The following is a 17,985-nucleotide window of genomic DNA, read 5'->3' as shown; positions in this document are numbered from 1 at the left end:
TACTCCCATATTTCTTGGAGGCTTTGTTCATTTCTTTTTACTCTTTTTTCTCATCTTGCTTTCTCATTTTATTTCATTGAGTTGATCTTCAGTCTCTGATATCCTTTCTTCTGCTTGATCCATTTGGCTATTAAAACTTGTGTTTGCTTCACGTAGTTTTCATGCTGTGTTTTTCAACTCTATCAAGTCATTTCTGTTCTTCTCTAGGCTGGTTATTCTAGTTAGCATTTCATCTAACCTTTTTTCAAGGTTTTTGGTTTCTTTGCATTGAGTTAGAACGTGTTCCTTTAGCTCAGAAAAGTTTATTATCCACCTTCTGAAGCCTGTTTCTGTCAATTCATTGCACTCTTTCTCGGTCATGTTGTGTTCCCGTGTTGCTGAGGAGTTGTGATCCCTTGAAGGAGAAGAGGTGTTCTGGTCTTTAATGGTTTCATCTTTTTTCTGCTGTTTTTTTCCCATCTTCATGGATTTACCTGGCTCTGATCTCAGGGAGCTGCTTGATGAGATCACTTGTCTGCCTGTCGAGGCACTACTGGGTTTCTGGGGACTCTTTCGGGTTACTCGGTAAGCTTCCTGTGTCTTTTTGTTTACACTGGGAGGTTAGGCCTACCTCTTCTGCTGACCTGGAGGCACTGCTGGGTGGTCAAGAACACCGTCTTGTTGCTACGTAGGCTTCCTGTGTTTTCTGTTAAAACATGAAGCCTAGTCCCACCTCTTTAATGATGGGTTATGTCTTTCCTCCACAGGGCTGGATCATTCAGGGTTCAGCTCAGACTGAGGCACTGGCTGCGTAACCTACTAGAGTTAGTGCTTCAGCGCTCTAGGGTTTGTAGGGGAGGGGAGAAACCCACCCAGCCACACCATCTGTCTCCCCACTTTCAGCTCACTCTCTGGCCATGGGGGAGGGACCCGTCCAGCTGCTCCATCTGTCTTCCTGCTTTCAGTTCCCTCTCTCTCTGGACATTGGGAGGGGGCGATAGCTCAGTCCACAGACTCTCCCAGCCAGCTTATGGGCTTATGCATTTGCTTAAGATCTGTGCACCAATCCAGGACATTGTCCTGGATTATTATTCAACTCTGCACTTGTAATTCCTGGCACTTGAATGGCAAAGATCCCGTTCTGTGTATTGCTGAGGCTTTGGAGTAAGTGCTGTATCTGGACTGGAGTGCGAGAGGGGGAGCCTCTGACTCACTGGTCAGATGCACTTTCTGGCACCCCTCCCCACCTCGGTCTGCCCTGTCTGGGCTTTGCTCACCATCCGAACAGACCCATTGAAATGCACCTGCTACCTCGGTTGGAGCTAGGAGATCTCTCAATTTCTGTGTCTCTCTCGCTGGGTGTTATGCACCAGAGTTGCACCTATTTGGCCATGTTGACTGTGTATCCTTGTCTCTTAATAAGGATACCATTCATTTGGATGAGGGGGCCACCCTCATGTCTACATTTTACCTTAATTACCTCCAAGCTCTATCTCCAAATAAAGTCACTTTCTGAGATACTAGAGGTTAGGACTTCAACTTAAAATTTTGAAGACACACAATTCAAACCATATCGGAACCAAAACTCATAGTTGATGGATGAGGAATAAACACATACGTATAGTGGGTTTAGTGGAAGTGAAAATCAGAAAGTTAGATTAGAGAAGATTCTGTAGAACCAAGAATGGAAGACTAAGAAAAATGTTATCCCTATTCTTCTCACTTGAGCAGGTATCATTTGCAGTAGCCTCCAAAACATCTTACATATAAATACTTTTATCTCAAGAGGAACCATGCAATCCTGCAGATGACTCAGTACAAATTTATCACCTCTCCTGTAAAAACTCTGTACCCACAACAAAAACAACAAAAACAATGACAGCAATGAAAAAAAAAACCCTACCTTATTGACTTACTTTATGTTTTAAAAATTATTCATTTGTCTGGAAGGGTATGTATGCATATCAATATTTTGGCCTATCTAGCCATCACAAAATAACTTTTTAACCAAATCTGGTAAATGTTTCCTATTAGTCATACTGTATAATAGCAGTATCCATTGATACTGCTGTTAAAGAACCAACAAAAAGTCCTTCCAGAAATAATTTATATTACATATCCACTTAATATATTCCTTTGAAAGATTTTCTGTTACAATTATCAGCAAAGGCCAGGTGCAGTGGCTCATGCCTGTAGCCCAACACTTTGGAAAGCCAAGGTGGAAAGATCACTTGAGCTCAGGGATTTGAGACCAGCTTGGACAATTTAGTGAGACTGTGTCTCTACAAACATTAAAAATAACTTACCGGGCATGGTAGTGCACTTCTAGTCCGAGCTGCTTACAGACTGAGGAAGGAGGTTCATTTGCGCCCAGGAGTTAGTTCGAGGCTACTGTGAGCTGTGATTACACCATTGTACTCCAGCCTGAGCAACAGAGTAAGACCCCATTTCAAAAAATAAAACAAAAAGGATGATCAGCAAATTTTAATTTCTTTAAAATCTCTTAACCTAAAATCCAATTTTGCATTATATGAAAATACCCTTGTATCTGGTTTCTGTAAGAATGGAGATATAATGTCATTAACTTCTTTGTTAAACATTTGACTTGGCTTGGCTTTTCTTTTTTTGAAATGGAGTCTCACTCTGTCTCCCAGGCTGGAGTGCAGTGGCGCAGTCTCAGCTCACTGCAACCTCTGCCATTCAAGTTCAAGCAATTCTCCTGCCTCAGCCTCCTGAGTAGCTGGGATTACAGGCACACACCACTATGCCTGGCTAATTTTTGTATTTTTAGTAGAGATGGGGTTTCACCATGTTGGTCAGGCTGGTCTTGAACTCCTGACCTTGTGATCCACCCACCTAGGCCTCCCAAAGTGCTGGGATTACAAGGGTGAACCACTGTGCTGGCCACACACTTGGCTATTTTTAAAAACTAGGCACAGTACTGTCTGAAGGGGTGTATGTGTGTATATATGTATGTGTGTGTATATATTTGTATTTAGACAGCTATTCTTTCTTTGGTTTAATTCAAGATAGTTTTGGTTTATAGATGACAAGATGAGGATGTATTTTCATATCTCACAGCTGTAGTTTATGCCATTAGGATATTTCTCTTCTTATTTAGTATGACATAGTATGTTACATTTTATTTTCCAGACTATCTTTCTGACTCGGAGGAAAAAGTAAGGCGAAATAGTCAAGTTCCATTATCTAATGACAGTGATAGGCAGGAAGCACATGGATAATTATATACATTGTCACATTGTCAGATTCAGCCTATAAAACTACTTTAACCAGGAGTTTCTACATTTTCCTCCATGAAATCTGTTGTTAGAATTGCTACTGATAACTAAGATGACAGGTCTCAATTTCATTTTATTTTCTCTTCTTCTTCCCTTAACAAAGATACTAATGAACTATGAGTTGACTTAAAGACCAGAAGTTCATAAAATTAAGGATGAAATATGTAGAGCCTAGACAATCCAAAGAGAAACATCCTTTAAATACTAATAATTGAACTTTAAATACTAATAATTGAACTCTCATTGAACTTAATGCTTTTCATACATCTTTGTTGGGTAGAGGCTGCCACTGATTTGTGTTCAGACATTGAAGATAAATTGTTTGAAAATATACTTAATTAATGGATAAAACCTTCCATACATTTTATGACAAGTGAAAAATGAAATTAGTTAATTCTGGTTTTATAAGCAAATTTGTGACTTCCTAGTTGTAGTCCTAAGGAAAGTTGAATGTGTTTTCCTCCTAAAAATGCAGTTGCTCCAGGGTAGCTTTTGATCTGACTCACTCCTAATATTTGTAAGACCTGAAGCAAGAGTAAAAATGGAAACCCATATCATACGTATAAATGTAAAAGTCATTAATAAAGCTACCAACCTCTTTTTTTTTTTAATTGAGACAGAGTTTTGCTCTTTTTGCGCAGGCTGGAGTTCAATGGCGTGATCTCGGCCCATTGCAACCTCCACTTCCCTGGTTCAAGCAGTTCTCCTGCCTCAGCCTCCCAAGTAGCTGGGATTACAGGCATGTGCCACTGCACCTGACTAATTTTGTATTTTTAGTAGAGATGGGGTTTTTCCATGTTGGTCAGGCTGGTCTCAAACTCTTGATCTCAGGTGATCCGCCCACCTCAGCCTCACAAAAAGCTACCGAACTCTTAATTGTGCTCTATACTCCTTCCTTGATAGGATATGTTCATGATATCTTGGAAAGAGATTTAATTTAAAATTTCTGGACTCCTTGGGATTGCATGTCAAAACATGATAATGTGGGGGGTTGATCCTTAAGCCTACCACCCTTTCCTTTATATCCTGCACATCTAAGCTCCATTCTTATTTCCACAAAAAACAACTGCTCTGGGCCACCCCTTGGGAAACTATGGAGTATTTACTATCTTCATATAGACATGAAACACTTACCACTGCTGTATTCCCCGTGGTCTTCTCTAAGTCATTACGGATGGAAAAAGAAATGGCAATGATTCGACAGACATAAGTCAGATGCTTTTCTTAATCAATTCAGATGGTTATATGTTTTTCCACCTTTATTCTGTTAATATAGTGTATTAAACTACTCAGTTTTCCTATGGTGAACCGTGCTTGCATTGTCGAAATAAATACCACTTGTATAATGATATTTATTATACCATGGTGTATAAGCCTTTTAATGTGCTTTTGACTTTAGTTTAATAATGTTTTCTTGAGGATTTTTACATCAATACTTACCATGGTTATTGGTCTGTAGTTTTCTTGTACTGTCTTTCTCTGGCTTTGGAACCAGGGTAATACTGACCTCATTAGAATGAGCTTGGAAGTATGTCCTCTTTTTCAAGTTTTTGAAAGAGTTTCAGGACAATGGATGTTAATTCTTTCAATGTTTGGTAGAATTTTCCAGTGAAGCCATCTGGTCCTGGGCATTTCTTTGTTGGGGGTTTTTGAATATTGATTCAATTTCCTCATTCATTATTGATCTGTTCATATTTTCTATTTCTTCATGATTTAGTCTTAGTAGGTTGTTTCTAGGAATTTATTCATCTTGTCTAGGTTATCCAACTTGTTAGCAAACAGTTGTTCATAGTGTTCTTTTATAACACTGTTTTATTTCTATGACATCCATTATAATGTCCTCTCATTTTTAATGTTAGTTGTTTGTGTCTTCTCTTTTTTTCTTAATTAATCTGGCTAAGGGCTTGTCAATTTTGTTGATCTTTTTAAAAAACTAACTCTTAATTTCTTCGAATTTTTATATTGTTTTTTTGATTTTCTATGTCACTTATCTCTGTTGTAATCTTTATTATTTTCTTCCTCCTGCTCACATTGGCCTTAGTTTTTGTTTTTGTTTTCGTTTTTTGTTTTTTTGCCTCTGGTTTCTTGGGCATAAAGTTAGGTTATTAATTTGAGATGTATATATATATTTTATGTTATACATTTACAGCTATAAACTTAACCCTTTAACACTAGTTTCACCACATCCCAAAATTTGAGTATGTTGTGTTTTCATTTGTCCTGAGGTATTTCCCAGTTCCAGTTCCCCTTATGACTTCTGTGGCCCATTGAATGCATAAGAATATGTTCCACGTATTTGTAGATTTCCCATTTTTCCTTGTGCTACTGGTTTCTAGTTTTATTCCATTTTACAATGGAACACATACAATACATGCATACAATGGTACTTTGTATAATTTCAGTCTTCTAGAATTTAAGATTTATTTTGTGGCCCAATGCATGGTCTTATCCTGGAGAATGTTCCGTGTATACTTATCAATGTATATTCTACTATTTTTGATTGGAGTGTTCTGTATATGTCTGTTAGGTCTAATTGGTCTACATATAGGGTTATTCAAATTTTGTTTCATTGTTGATTTTCTGTATAATTCTGTTCATTGTTGAAAGTGGAATATTGAAGTCTCCTACTATTATTGTGTGGTTGTCAATTTCTTCAATCCTGCCAAAGTTTGTTTCATGTATTTAGGTTCATATAAATATAGCAAATCCTTATATAACATTTTTGATAGATTCTTGGAAACTGCATCTTTAAGCAAAACAATATACAGCAGGCTTTTGAAGAATATCACTTTGTTCAATGTCATTTTATCATAATGAGGGAAAAAATGACTTTGTTGTCATTTTACTTAAAGTTGCAGTTTTCAGAAATGTATACAACAGTGAGAACTTACTGTATTTATGCACTAAAGCTATGAGATTTGGTGCATAAATATTTTTTACTGTTATATTTTCCTGGTAAATTGACACTTTTATTATTATATAATGTGTTTCTTTGTGTCTTGTAATGGTTTTTTATTTAAAGTATATTTTGTCTGATTTTAATTGTAGCCACTTCTGTTCTCTTTTATTACTGTTTATATGGAATATCTTTTTTTAATCTTTCACTTTCAGCCTATGTATATTGTTAGATCTAAAGTATGTCTCTTGTAGACAGTGTAGAGTTGGAATATGTTATTTTATCCAGTCAACCAGTCTATGTCTTTTGATTTGGGAGTTTAATCCATTTACATTTAAAGTAATTACTGATAGAGAAGAACTTACTATTGCCATTTTGTTAGCTGTTTTCTGTGTCTTCTTCACTGCCTTCCTTTGTGTTTCATTGATTTTTTTTTTCTAGTAGTATGCTTTCTCACTTCCTTCTGTTTGTATTCTATAGATATTTCCTTTGTGGTTACCATTGCAAATCCATAAAACATCTTAAAGTTATAGCATTCTATTTCAAAATAACAATGTAACTTTAATCACATACAAAAACTTTCTCCTTTATTGTTCCACTTGCCCCTTTGTTATTGATGTTACAAATTACATTTCTATGGGTTACATATACATTAACAGATTTATGGGGTTTTGGGGGGTTTTTTAAATTTAAATTCCACATACTAAATTTACAGTAGTACCTATTATTATATTTTTCCATTTATTTACCTTTGTTAGAGAATCTAGTATTTTTGTACAGCTTTGTGTTGTTGCCTGCTGTCCTTTCATTTTAACTTAAAGGACTTCCTTTAGCATTCTTTGTAAAGCAGCTCCAGGTAATGAACTCCCGTGGCTTTTCTTTATCTGGGAAAGGCTTAATTTCTCCTTCACTTTTGAAGAACTGTTTTGCCAGATACAGTATTCCTGATTAATAGTTTTTGGTTTTGGTTTTGTTTTCCTGTCAGCACTTTGAGTATATCATCTTACTCCTTTCTGGCCTTCAAAGTTTCTACTGAGAAATTTGCTGATAATTTCATGGAAGCTTCCTCATATGTGATAAACCACTTTTCTCTTGCTGCTCTTAAGTTTCTATCTTGGCTCGCCCCTGTAATACCAGCACTTTGGGAGGCCAAGGCAGGCAGATCATAAGGTCAAGAGGTCAAGACCATGCTGGCCAACATGGTGAAATCCCTTTTCTAAAAATACAAAAGTTAGCTGGGTATGGTGGCACATACCTGTAATCCCAGCTACTCAGGAGGCTGAGGCAGGAGAATCGCTTGAACCTGGGAGGAGGAGGTTGCAGTGAGCCAAGATCGTGCCATGCACTCCAGCCTGGGTGATGGAGTGTGACTGTGTCTCAAAAAAAAAAAAAAAAAAAAAAAAAAGGTTTCTGTCTTTGACTTTACACAGTTTGACTATAGTGTGTCTTGGTATGGTTCTTTCTGGATTTTCATACTTGGAGTTCTTTGAATTTCTTGATCCGTATGTACATTTCTGTTCACAGACTGGGGGAGTTTTCAGCCATTTTTCTTCAGATAAGCTCTCTTACTTTTTTCTCTCTTACTTTCCATTCTGGAATACCCATAATGCATATGTGGACCTGCTTGATATTTTCGTAAATCCCTTAGGATCTCTTCACATTTCTTCTTTTTTTTTCCTCTGCTCAGTGATTTTAGATAACTTGTCTGCAAGTTCACTGATTCTTCATTCTGCCTAAGTCTCTTGTTGAATACTGCTAATAAACTTTTCAGTTACTGTATTTTTCAGCTCCAGGATTTCTGTTTGGTTATTTTTTTATAGTTCCTGTGTTTTTGTTGTTGTTCTCATATTGTTCATATATCATTTTCCTGAGTTTATTTAGTTGCCTGTGTTCATTCTCATTCTCTCTCTGTCTCTCTCTCTCTCTGTCTCTCTCTCTCTCTCTCTCTCTCTCTCTCTCTCTCTCTCTCTCTCTGTCTCTCTCTCTCTCTCTCTCTCTCTCTCCCCAATCTGACATATCACCCAGGCTGGAGTGCAGTGGCGTGATCTTGGCTCACTGCAACCTCTGCCTCCTGGATTCAAGCAATTCTCCTGCCTCAACCGTCCAAGTAGCTGGGATTAAAGGTGCACACCACCATGCCTGGCTAATTTTTGTATCTTTAGTAGAGGTGAGGTTTCACCATGTTGGCCAAAACTCCTGGCCTCAAACTCCTGACCTCAAGTAATCCACCCACCTCCACCTCCCAAAGTGCTGGGATTGCAGATATAACCAACCACTCCTGGCTCTCTTTTAGCTCATTGATATTCCTATAACAGTTATTTTAAATTCTCTGTCAGGTAGTTATAGATCTTTGTATCTTTAGGGTGAGTTTCCAGAGTTTTATTTTGTTCCTTTGATTAGGCCATATTTCTCTACTGCTTTGTATGCTTTTTGATTTTTGCTGGCCATTTTGAAAGACAACTACTTCCTCCAGTCTTTGCATACTGGGTTTATGCAGGGGAAGACCTTTACTAATCAGCCCACCTGGGAGTTCTAGGGCCTTTCAAATGTTTTCTGATATCTTACTACCTCTGGCACCTGCCTGTGGAACTGCAGCTCTAATGCGCCTCTCACCTCGGTTTCAGTGCCTTCCAAATGCTTGTGCTGGGCCTGTGGACGCCCTTCTTTAAGTGAGGCAGAAATTAGTTCCTTGGGAATTTCCCAGAAAGCCAGAATGTTGGATGTATGGTTCATTCTAGGAGCTCTGGTATGGGAGGTGGTGGGTTCTTCTTGGTTGCTCCACTATTTCACGTGCATGCATGGATGCACTGCACACTGTGAAATTTCCTACCACTTTCATTGGAATTTCTTCTTGGTTTTACAACGGCATGGGTGCTGTAGCTTCTCAACTGGTCTCTAAAGTTCTCACAGAGGTATTCTGATCCATGTATTGTTAACTTGGTATCTTAGTGGTAGAAAGAGGGCCTGTAGCTTCCTAGTCTACCACTATAGCTGTTGTTCTTTTAAAAAGTGTGTTTTAAAGTTACATTTCTTCTCTTTCCTCAGTGTAACATTTTAGGAAACACCACCTTAAAACAAAGCAAAGCAAAATATAGAAAACAAGAACCTGGCTTGATTGCTACCTTTAGGGGTAACATTAAATCAGTTGTTCACATACAGATTCAGCCTTCATTACCTCCTATCTTTTTGGGTGGAGGTGAGAGTAATGAACTTGCCTTGCTTTTCTCAGAATTTTAGGGTAAACCTAGACTCATCATCCTTCCTTAACTCCTGGGAGGACATATAGTATGTCTAGATAATGCTGACTAAATCTTTGGAGCTTTAATGGTGTGACAATTAGCCAATGAATTTTTCTAACACAGTGTGAAAACTTCATGGTTTTATATCATTCCTAAAGGAAGAGGCTTTAAAGTAGATGTACTTCTTTATTCATTTTAAATCTTAAGTACTTAAATAATAGATATATGAGAGAAAATGAAGAAGTGTAGAAATTTGATCCTGTACACTTACCTTCATGAAGAGTGAGATGTGTTTTTTGGACATAGCCCCATTGACTTCTGGAATTCGTTGCAGATAATTTGGTTTGAAATGTTGGCTTTGTAAATAGAAATGAAAGTCATTAAAACAGATAAACAAAAGTGAACATGGAAACTGGGAACTAGAATTAATAGTATGTTGGAAATGACCACAGCAATTAATTATGTGGCTCAATTTTGCATCAGTTTTCTACTTCTTTAGTTCATGATGCCCATTTTATGTCATGCGATTACAGTAGTGTGATCAGAGCAGTTAGCCTTATTCTTAGCATTCTCTCCTCATTAACTTTCACTTCTCCAGAGGGACCTTGAGTGAAATAAATACGTTTGAGTAGTCTTTAGCAACTAGTTTGAGTTGTTTTCTCAGGGGACAGAATCAACTAAAAAAGTAGGTGGGATTGAGTTCAGTTGGGTTTAATTTAATATTATACTTTACTACAGCATCATACATGCATACATGCATACATACACAATATTACTAAGCATCTGTAGTACCCATAAAGGATTCTCTAATGTATGTGAAGTGAAAGGAAAGAGTGTGTTTAAGTCCTGGCCTTGAAACTGTTGTGTTAATTGTGAACTTTTGCTGAGTCTGTACATTCAAGAAGGTAACACTCAGCATGTTAAGATCACAACTGCTAGATTAGTGCTTGGAGGCAGTAGCTGTGCTGATGTGAGGCATTAATGGCTGGATGAGTCCAATCAGATATACTGCCTCCAGTGTCTTTGTGTAATGGTATTTAGTAGATTTCAAACAGACTGCTGAGAAAGATGAAATATAATCTCATGTATTATCTCTTTCTTGAAAAAATTAGATAATGAAATTGTTCTCTTACTGGCATATGTTTTATTAACTTTCGTAGAGTCATCTTAAAGGACAGATGACTCGTAGAGTTGAAACGTTTTGCTAGAGTGTTATTAAGTGCATTTTTGAGTTCTAGGAATCATGAGATCGAGTAAAGCAGGTAAGCATTTCTTTTAAACACTCAGAGAACAATCTTATGGCATATTCTAAGGTTAGCTGGAGAGAAAAAATGTGATGTAAATGGAGTACAACTACATTCTTTTTGTTGTTTTTCTTCCTTACAGAGCCTGGAGAAAGTTCTTGTGGAATTCAGTCACAAGGAGTTGTTTGATTTCTATAACAAGGTCTATATTTTTAAAATATTTTTTAATATGTGACTTTTTAAATGTTTTTTTCATTTTATGAATTCTTATTTTTAAATTTCCTAATATGGAACTAAGTTCTTTAAAGTTCCCTTATAAATACCTTATGTTTCACGGGAGGAAGCGTAGCAGAAATGAAGAGAATCTGAAAAACTAAATCAGGAAGAAAAAAATAATTTTAATTAAAACAATAGGATTGTTGCTTTAATATAAAGCATTAAGTAATGAACTTTGTGATTCCTAGCCATGCTGATACTTTAAATATATGTAATATCAAATACTTTAATTTCTGGGCCCAAGAGTAAAGGGAAACATGTCTTTACAGATTTATTTGTGAGTATATTTCATGTTTCTTTCTGAAGACTGATTTTGTAATCAAGGAAAATGTACTCCCTCCACCCCGCAACTTTAAAATCTTATCAAGTAGGCAGTTCTTCTGCCCAGCCCACTGCCACTGGACCGTGCATGTGGTTATCCTGTTCAGCCCACCACCATTGTAGTCATACCCCCAGTATATAAGCCCCCAATAAAACCCTATGTCTCATTTAAAAAATTAGCATGTAGTGATATTTTAAACTGAAATAGCTGAAGATACTTAAAACAGCAGTATTAAGAAGTCTTCTTTGAAATTTTGAAAGCTTAAATTTTCAAACATGAATTCTAATATTTTCACATAAAAAGAAAAATATTCTAAGTGGTAATTTTATTGCTATGTGAATTGATTAATATTCATAGTTACCAAAGCCATTTTTTCCTTTCTATTTGCATGTTTCTAAATAATACTTGATATAAGTTTCACTTCCTTCACTAATGTCTTTTTTTTTTTTTTGTCTTTGTAAATAGCTGGAGACTATACAAGCACAGCTGGATTCCCTTACATGATGTTTTCCAAGACTGTTTTTTTCGTCATGCTCCTGCCACCTCATTATTTTGCATTGAAGATCGATTGCCAGGTTGTGTTTTCTGAGGGATTCAGTGGCTTGCTTTTTGTAAATCATATGGCTTATCACTTCTTAGACAAATAACAACCAAGAGAGATCATTGTTAAGAGTACTGAGATTCTAATATACTTTCTTTAGTTCTGTGAGCCAACAGTAATTATTAAGAACAAGAACACTTTCACTTTAAAAGAAGCAAAAGTGAATACCATATTGTTTTTACTGTCGTAGTGTTGCTTTCTTGCCTGTCCTGCTTAGTTTTCACCTGCTTGATGATACCATAATGTATCAAGGAGGGTCCATGGATACAAGATAAGATGTGTACCTTAGTAGAATACAGAGCTTTGGTAATTACATGAATAAAATTAAGAAAATAGCCACCTACAATCAAATACAGTATGGCATTTTTATTTGAATATGGTGAGTATATTTTGCTTTGGAAATAATATAGGAAAAAATGTAAAATAATAGCATGGTATCAGTTAATTCCAGTCTGAACTTCTCTGTCGACTTCAATTTCTCTCTGAGTTTAATGATTTAATAGTAGTCCAGATTTTGTGTGTTTTTCTTTATACTGCAAATTAATAATGATTCACTTTATACTTTCGGAGACAGAATCAGGTCTTGAATAAAATAATTGTAATGAGTGCTAAATGGGCGCCATTATTCAAATCAGATACCTTTTATATTCTCTTTCTAGAAATATGTTAATTTCTGTCAATAAAATTTTTGTGTCTTAGGATTAGTTGAAGTGTGCATTATTTTTATTTTATACTTTTATAGTATATTTTATGCCGTGAATGTATGTAAATAAATGTGGTTGCCTATAAAAAAATGAATTTTTTATTAATGAAATATTTATCTTGTTTCCAAAAAGAGATTCAAACATGACTTTGTTCACAAGAAGAAACTTGATTTCAGAAATGTCCAATATTTAAATAAGCAAAGCTATTGAAATTGAAGCATATTTCTTATTTGAAGTATCTGGGTACTACAACTGTTAAATGTCTCTCACATATTCAGTATATGGAATTTATACCCACACTTGTTTGTATATGTATTTGTAAGCTATTGGTTAGAAGAAGTGAGAATTTGGATTATTTCAGAACGCAGCTATTACAGTTTTCCATAGTTGATTGATTTTAAAAGTTTTTAGACTCAAACTTTCATTGGTAGAATATCTGGAAGGCATGTTTGTAATATAATGGGATTTGTTTTTACATGTGGCTTGTGGGATCTCTCCTGCTTTTTAAATGCCCTATTTTGCTAGTTCCCAGAGGGAACTACCTGAGGTCCTAAAGGTACGATAAGCATTTTAGTAAACATCCTTTCAGACTTTTTCTCATGTACATTTAAATATACATCATCCCAAGTTGAATTTGATAGGCCTTCTTGACAGTAGCCATCTAGATAAGTAGAAGTTGTCATTGGTTTAGTGGCCAAACTGAAATCTCAACGTAGGTATCTAAGTTAAATATGGCTAGAAATGAAGTTTTCTGAAAGTATTTCATTATGTGCGCCCTAGAAGAATTAGCTTTATATTCCCTTATGAGTATCTCTAAACATATGTAAAAATACGGCAAATAGTATTCTTTCCATTAGTCTAGTTCAACAAAGTCTGACTCAGAAACACTAAAGAAAGGGCAAGTAGGTCTAATACAAACTAAGAAGATAATTATTTCTGAAATACATTTAGTTGAAGATAACTTTATTTCTTTCTTAAGACGTTACTGTTGTTATGATGCACAAATCAAAGAACATGTGGGATTTTCAAAAAGTATTAAGTGCATGTTACTTATTTACAAAAATAATATGAATGAGGAGATTAGTGGAGCCTGGAACTGCAGTCTTGGAAAATAAATTTACTGTATGTCTTTGATGAGTGTGTGACATGAAGACTGAATAGAAATAGAATTACTTGTTAGAAAAAGGAACTAATTTTATATCTGTTACAAATTATATTTGTATTTCTTCATGCTTTGCCTTATGTAGCCTAACAGCATGAGCATTTTTCTTATCTTTATTGCCCAAACATAATTTTAATGTATATTAAATAGTTCATCATTTGAATGAGCTATACTTTACATACTTTGTGTTTCTCAAAATAATTCTCCAAATTTGGGGACATGTAGATTATTCCAATTTTTGAACATAAGGAACTGACTGATAAATATAATTATACATAAACTGTAGACCACATCTCTCATGACGTTAGTATAGATTCCTAGAAGTAGAGTTGCTATGTCAAAAGTAAGAAGATTTATTTTTTATTTTTATCTTTCATAGGATTTTCGTTATTAAAAAAAAAAAAAAAAAGAGTCCAGGTGTGGTGGCTCATGACTGTCATCAACACTTTGGGAGGCTGAGGCAGGAGATCACCTGAGCCCAGGAGTTTGAGAACAGCCTGAGCAACATGGCAAGGCTTTATTTCAGCAAAAAATAAACAAAAATTTTCCAGACTTGGTCGTGCATGCCTGTTGTCTCAGCTACTCAGGAGGCTGAGGTAAGAGGATCACCTGAGCCTGGGGGATTCAGGCTACAAAGTCATTCTGTCACCCCACTGCGCTTCAGCCTGGGTGACAGAATGAGACCTTGTCATTCGCGTGTTTGTGTGTGTGTGTGTGTGTAGTTGCCCATTAAAACACAACAGAAAGTTGTTCCATTTTGCCATCTCACCTCCTGGAAGTACCTACCTAATACTGCAAACATTTGGTGAGTGCAGTGGCTCATGTCTGTAATCCAGCACTTTGGGAGGCTGAGGTGGGCAGATTGCTTGAGCCTAGGAGTTTGAGACCAGGATGGGCAACATAGTGAGTCCTGTCTCTACAAAAATAAAATAACATGGCCAAGTGTGGTGGCATGCACCTGTGGTCCCAGCTACTTGAGAGGCTGAGGCGGAAGAACTGCTTGAGCCAGGCAGTTGAGGTTGTAGTGAGCCATCATCACACCACTGCCCTCTAGCATGGACAGCAGAGCAAAAACCCATCTCAAACAAAAAACCAGATATCTTATAATACAAATACACACACCTCTTGTGTATTTTCAAAAATATATTTACATTTAGTTCAAGGCCTTTGATATATATATTGCTAAATTGTTTCTCCAAAGGATTGTATCAATTTGTACTCCCACAAACAGTGAATGAGAACCTACTTGCCTCAAGCCACCTTCAGCAGCCCCTTTTTCCTTCTATACATTTCACCCTCAGCATTCTTTATAACCTGGGATCAATGGAAGAGTGTGGGTTTAGAGTGGGCTGGAGATGGGACATGCTGAGATATATCATGTTGATAACTCCAGGAGGATTGAGAAGAAAATCTATTTAAAAATCAGCAAATATGAGAGGCAGTAACTCAGTATTTAACTGTAAGGGCTTTAAAGTCAAGCATTTATTTATTCAACAAGTATTCACAGATGAGTATGGTGAATACGGTGGCAAGAACTGTGTATGCTAGGTTACCATGTTAACAGTGATGGACAAAATAAACATAGTTCTTGGCTTCTTTTTTTTTTTATTTTTTTTTGAGACGGAGTTTCGCTCTTGTTACCCAGGCTGGAGTGCAGTGGCGTGATCTCGGCTCACCGCACTCCTGGGTTCAGGCAATTCTCCTGCCTCAGCCTTCTGAGTAACTGGGATTACAGGCACATGCCACCATGCCCAGCTAATTTTTTGTATTTTTAGTAGAGACAGGGTTTCAGCATGTTGACCAGGATGGTCTCGATCTCTTGACCTTGTGATCCACCCGCCTCGGCCTCCCAAAGTGCTGGGATTACAGGCGTGAGCCACCATGCCCAGCAGTTCTTGGCTTCTTGAAATGCAATGTGTTAGTCAAAAATAAATATGGAATAAATGAACCAATATGGGACAAAATATAATTGGATTTTATTCAGAAAATATTAAAGATGGGACCAAACTTAGATTGGGGCATCAAGGAAGGATTCTCTGAGGAGTGAGATTTGAGCTGAGTCCAATATGATGAGTTAAGATGGCACAGTAGTAGAATAGAGTGACAAGCATTCCATGCAACATCTCCAAGGATTGGAAAGGCGTAGCGCGTTTCAGGAACCAAAAGATCAGTGTGGCTAGAGTGTAGTGGACAAATGGCATAGTGGAGTGCACTATAATTAAAGAGGTAGACAGGGAGCCATTCTCTTACCAAGTTTTCATTTTTACCACCAAAATGAATTGCAAACATTCTCCAGGGCACTACTCTTTCCAAGCCACCATCAACTTTGCCCTGGACCCACCTTGCTTCCCCTCTAGCCCTCCTCCAGTCCGGTCTTTGTGCAGAGCTAATTTTTTAAAAACATTGATCCTATTCATTATACCATCTCCCTGCCTAAAACTCTTCAAAGGATCTCATTACACATTAAGTAAAATTTAATGATCTGTTCCTCAGGACACTGCAAAGATTATATACTAGTTCTTTTACTTTGTGTGTGTGTGTGTGTGTGTGTGTGTGTGTGTGTGTGTGTGTGTTAAGCAAGTTACTTAATTTGTGAAAGTTCACTTTTCTTTGTAATAGGAATAATAATCTAAATAACAGGGTTTTGAAGATTAAGTGAAATTCATGTTAAATATTTAGTGTAATTCTTGAATATCAATCATATAATAAGCATTAGCTGACATTTTTATAATCACTAAGAAAACCAGGCTTTCTGTTGTAATTTTTCCAGGTGAAGTTTGAATTAGTTAAAATTGTAGAACGCTTACTATGAAGCCCCTTCACTTTAAACTTATTTGACATTCTAACAATTCCATCTTACAATCACCGGATTCTAACACAATGCCAATTCTGCTTTTATTTTTTATTAAGAAAATGGGGACATGTATTATGGGACCAGAATGAAAAATTTTTTTCTGAGTACCTTTCCACATAGACCTTTTTGGCTCTGAGAAGTATTTTTCTCTACTCAGTGAACTTTGATTTCTTCTTATCTTAAATAATGCCATCTACACTTTATTCGTTATACCAAGAGAGAGCAAATGATGGACATAACCTACTACTTGTCTTTGTAAATAAAGTTTTATTGGAACACAGCTGTCATGCCACCAAACTCACTCTTAAGACTTTCTCCCTTCTTTGCTTTGAGGAAATAATACCATGTTATCGTAGCACTTTGGGAGGCCAAAGCAGGAAGATCACAAGGTCAGGAGTTCAAGACCAGCCTGACCAACATACTCTTTACTAAAATTACAAAAATTAGCTGGATGTGGGGGCATGCGCCTGTAATCCCAGATACTCAAGAAGCCGAGGTAGGAGTATCACTTGAACCTGGGAGGCAGAGATTGCACTGAGCTGAGATCACAACATTGCACTCCAGCCTAGGCAACAGAGTGAGACTGTGTCTCAAAAAAACAAACAACAGCAACAAAAAAAAACACATGTTATAAGAGAGACTGTGGATAGGGCCACATGGCGAGGAACTGAGGGTGACCTTTAGGGGCTGAGGGAGAACAACAGCCAGCAAGAAATTGAGGCCCTTAGCCTGATAGCCTCAAGGAAATAAATTCTGCAGACAACCTTGAATTAGCCTGGAAGTGGATTTCTTTTTTTTTTTTTTTTTAACCCTGTTAAGCTTCTAGAAGAGAACACAGTCCAATGGACTCTTCCGTTGCAGCTTTGTGAGATTCTAAACAAAGGGCCCATAAATCTGTTTTAGTGCTTTGTAAATTCTGGATATCAGCCCTTTGTCAGATGGGTAGACTGCAAAAATATTTTCCCATCCTGTTGGTTGCCGATTCACTCTAATGACCATTTGTTTCGCCGTGCAGAAGCTGTGGAGTTTGATTAGATCCCATTTGTCTATTTTGGCTTTTGTTGCCAATGCTTTTGGTGTTTTGGTCATGAAGTCCTTGCCTACGCCTATGTCCTGAATGGTTTTGCCTAGATTTTCTTCTAGGGTTTTTATGGTGTTAGGTCTTATGTTTAAGTCTTTAATCCATCTGGAGTTAATTTTAGTGTAAGGTGTCAGGAAGGGGTCCGGTTTCTGCTTTCTGCACATGACTAGCCAGTTTTCACAACACCATTTATTAAACAGGGAATCCTTTCCCCATTGCTTGTTTTTGTCAGGTTTGTCAAAGATCGGATGGTTGTAGATATGTTGTATTGCCTCCGAAGAGTCCATTCAAAAGTGGGTGAAGGATATGAACAGACACTTTTCAAAAG

At 36.9% G+C, this 17,985-nt stretch overlaps 1 protein-coding gene across 2 annotated transcripts in view; it reads left to right on the top strand.

Moving 5' to 3' along the window:
- Window positions 1-12,560, top strand: part of COMMD10 (COMM domain containing 10) — a 194,657-nt gene extending 182,097 nt beyond the window's left edge. For both annotated transcript variants that reach the window (XM_074382363.1, XM_003920677.4), the window contains 2 exons: window positions 10,800-10,859; window positions 11,721-12,560. In XM_074382363.1, the coding sequence (XP_074238464.1) occupies window positions 10,800-10,859; window positions 11,721-11,759 (99 nt within the window). In that variant the 3' untranslated portion in view covers window positions 11,760-12,560. The remainder of the gene's footprint in view (window positions 1-10,799; window positions 10,860-11,720) is intronic.
- The last annotated feature ends 5,425 nt before the right edge of the window (window positions 12,561-17,985 follow it).

Source organism: Saimiri boliviensis, chromosome 1, assembly GCF_048565385.1.
Source record: "Saimiri boliviensis isolate mSaiBol1 chromosome 1, mSaiBol1.pri, whole genome shotgun sequence".
Lineage (NCBI taxonomy): Eukaryota > Metazoa > Chordata > Mammalia > Primates > Cebidae > Saimiri > Saimiri boliviensis.
The sequence above is the reverse complement of the archived record's forward strand: the minus strand, read 5'-3'. Positions and strand labels throughout refer to the sequence as shown.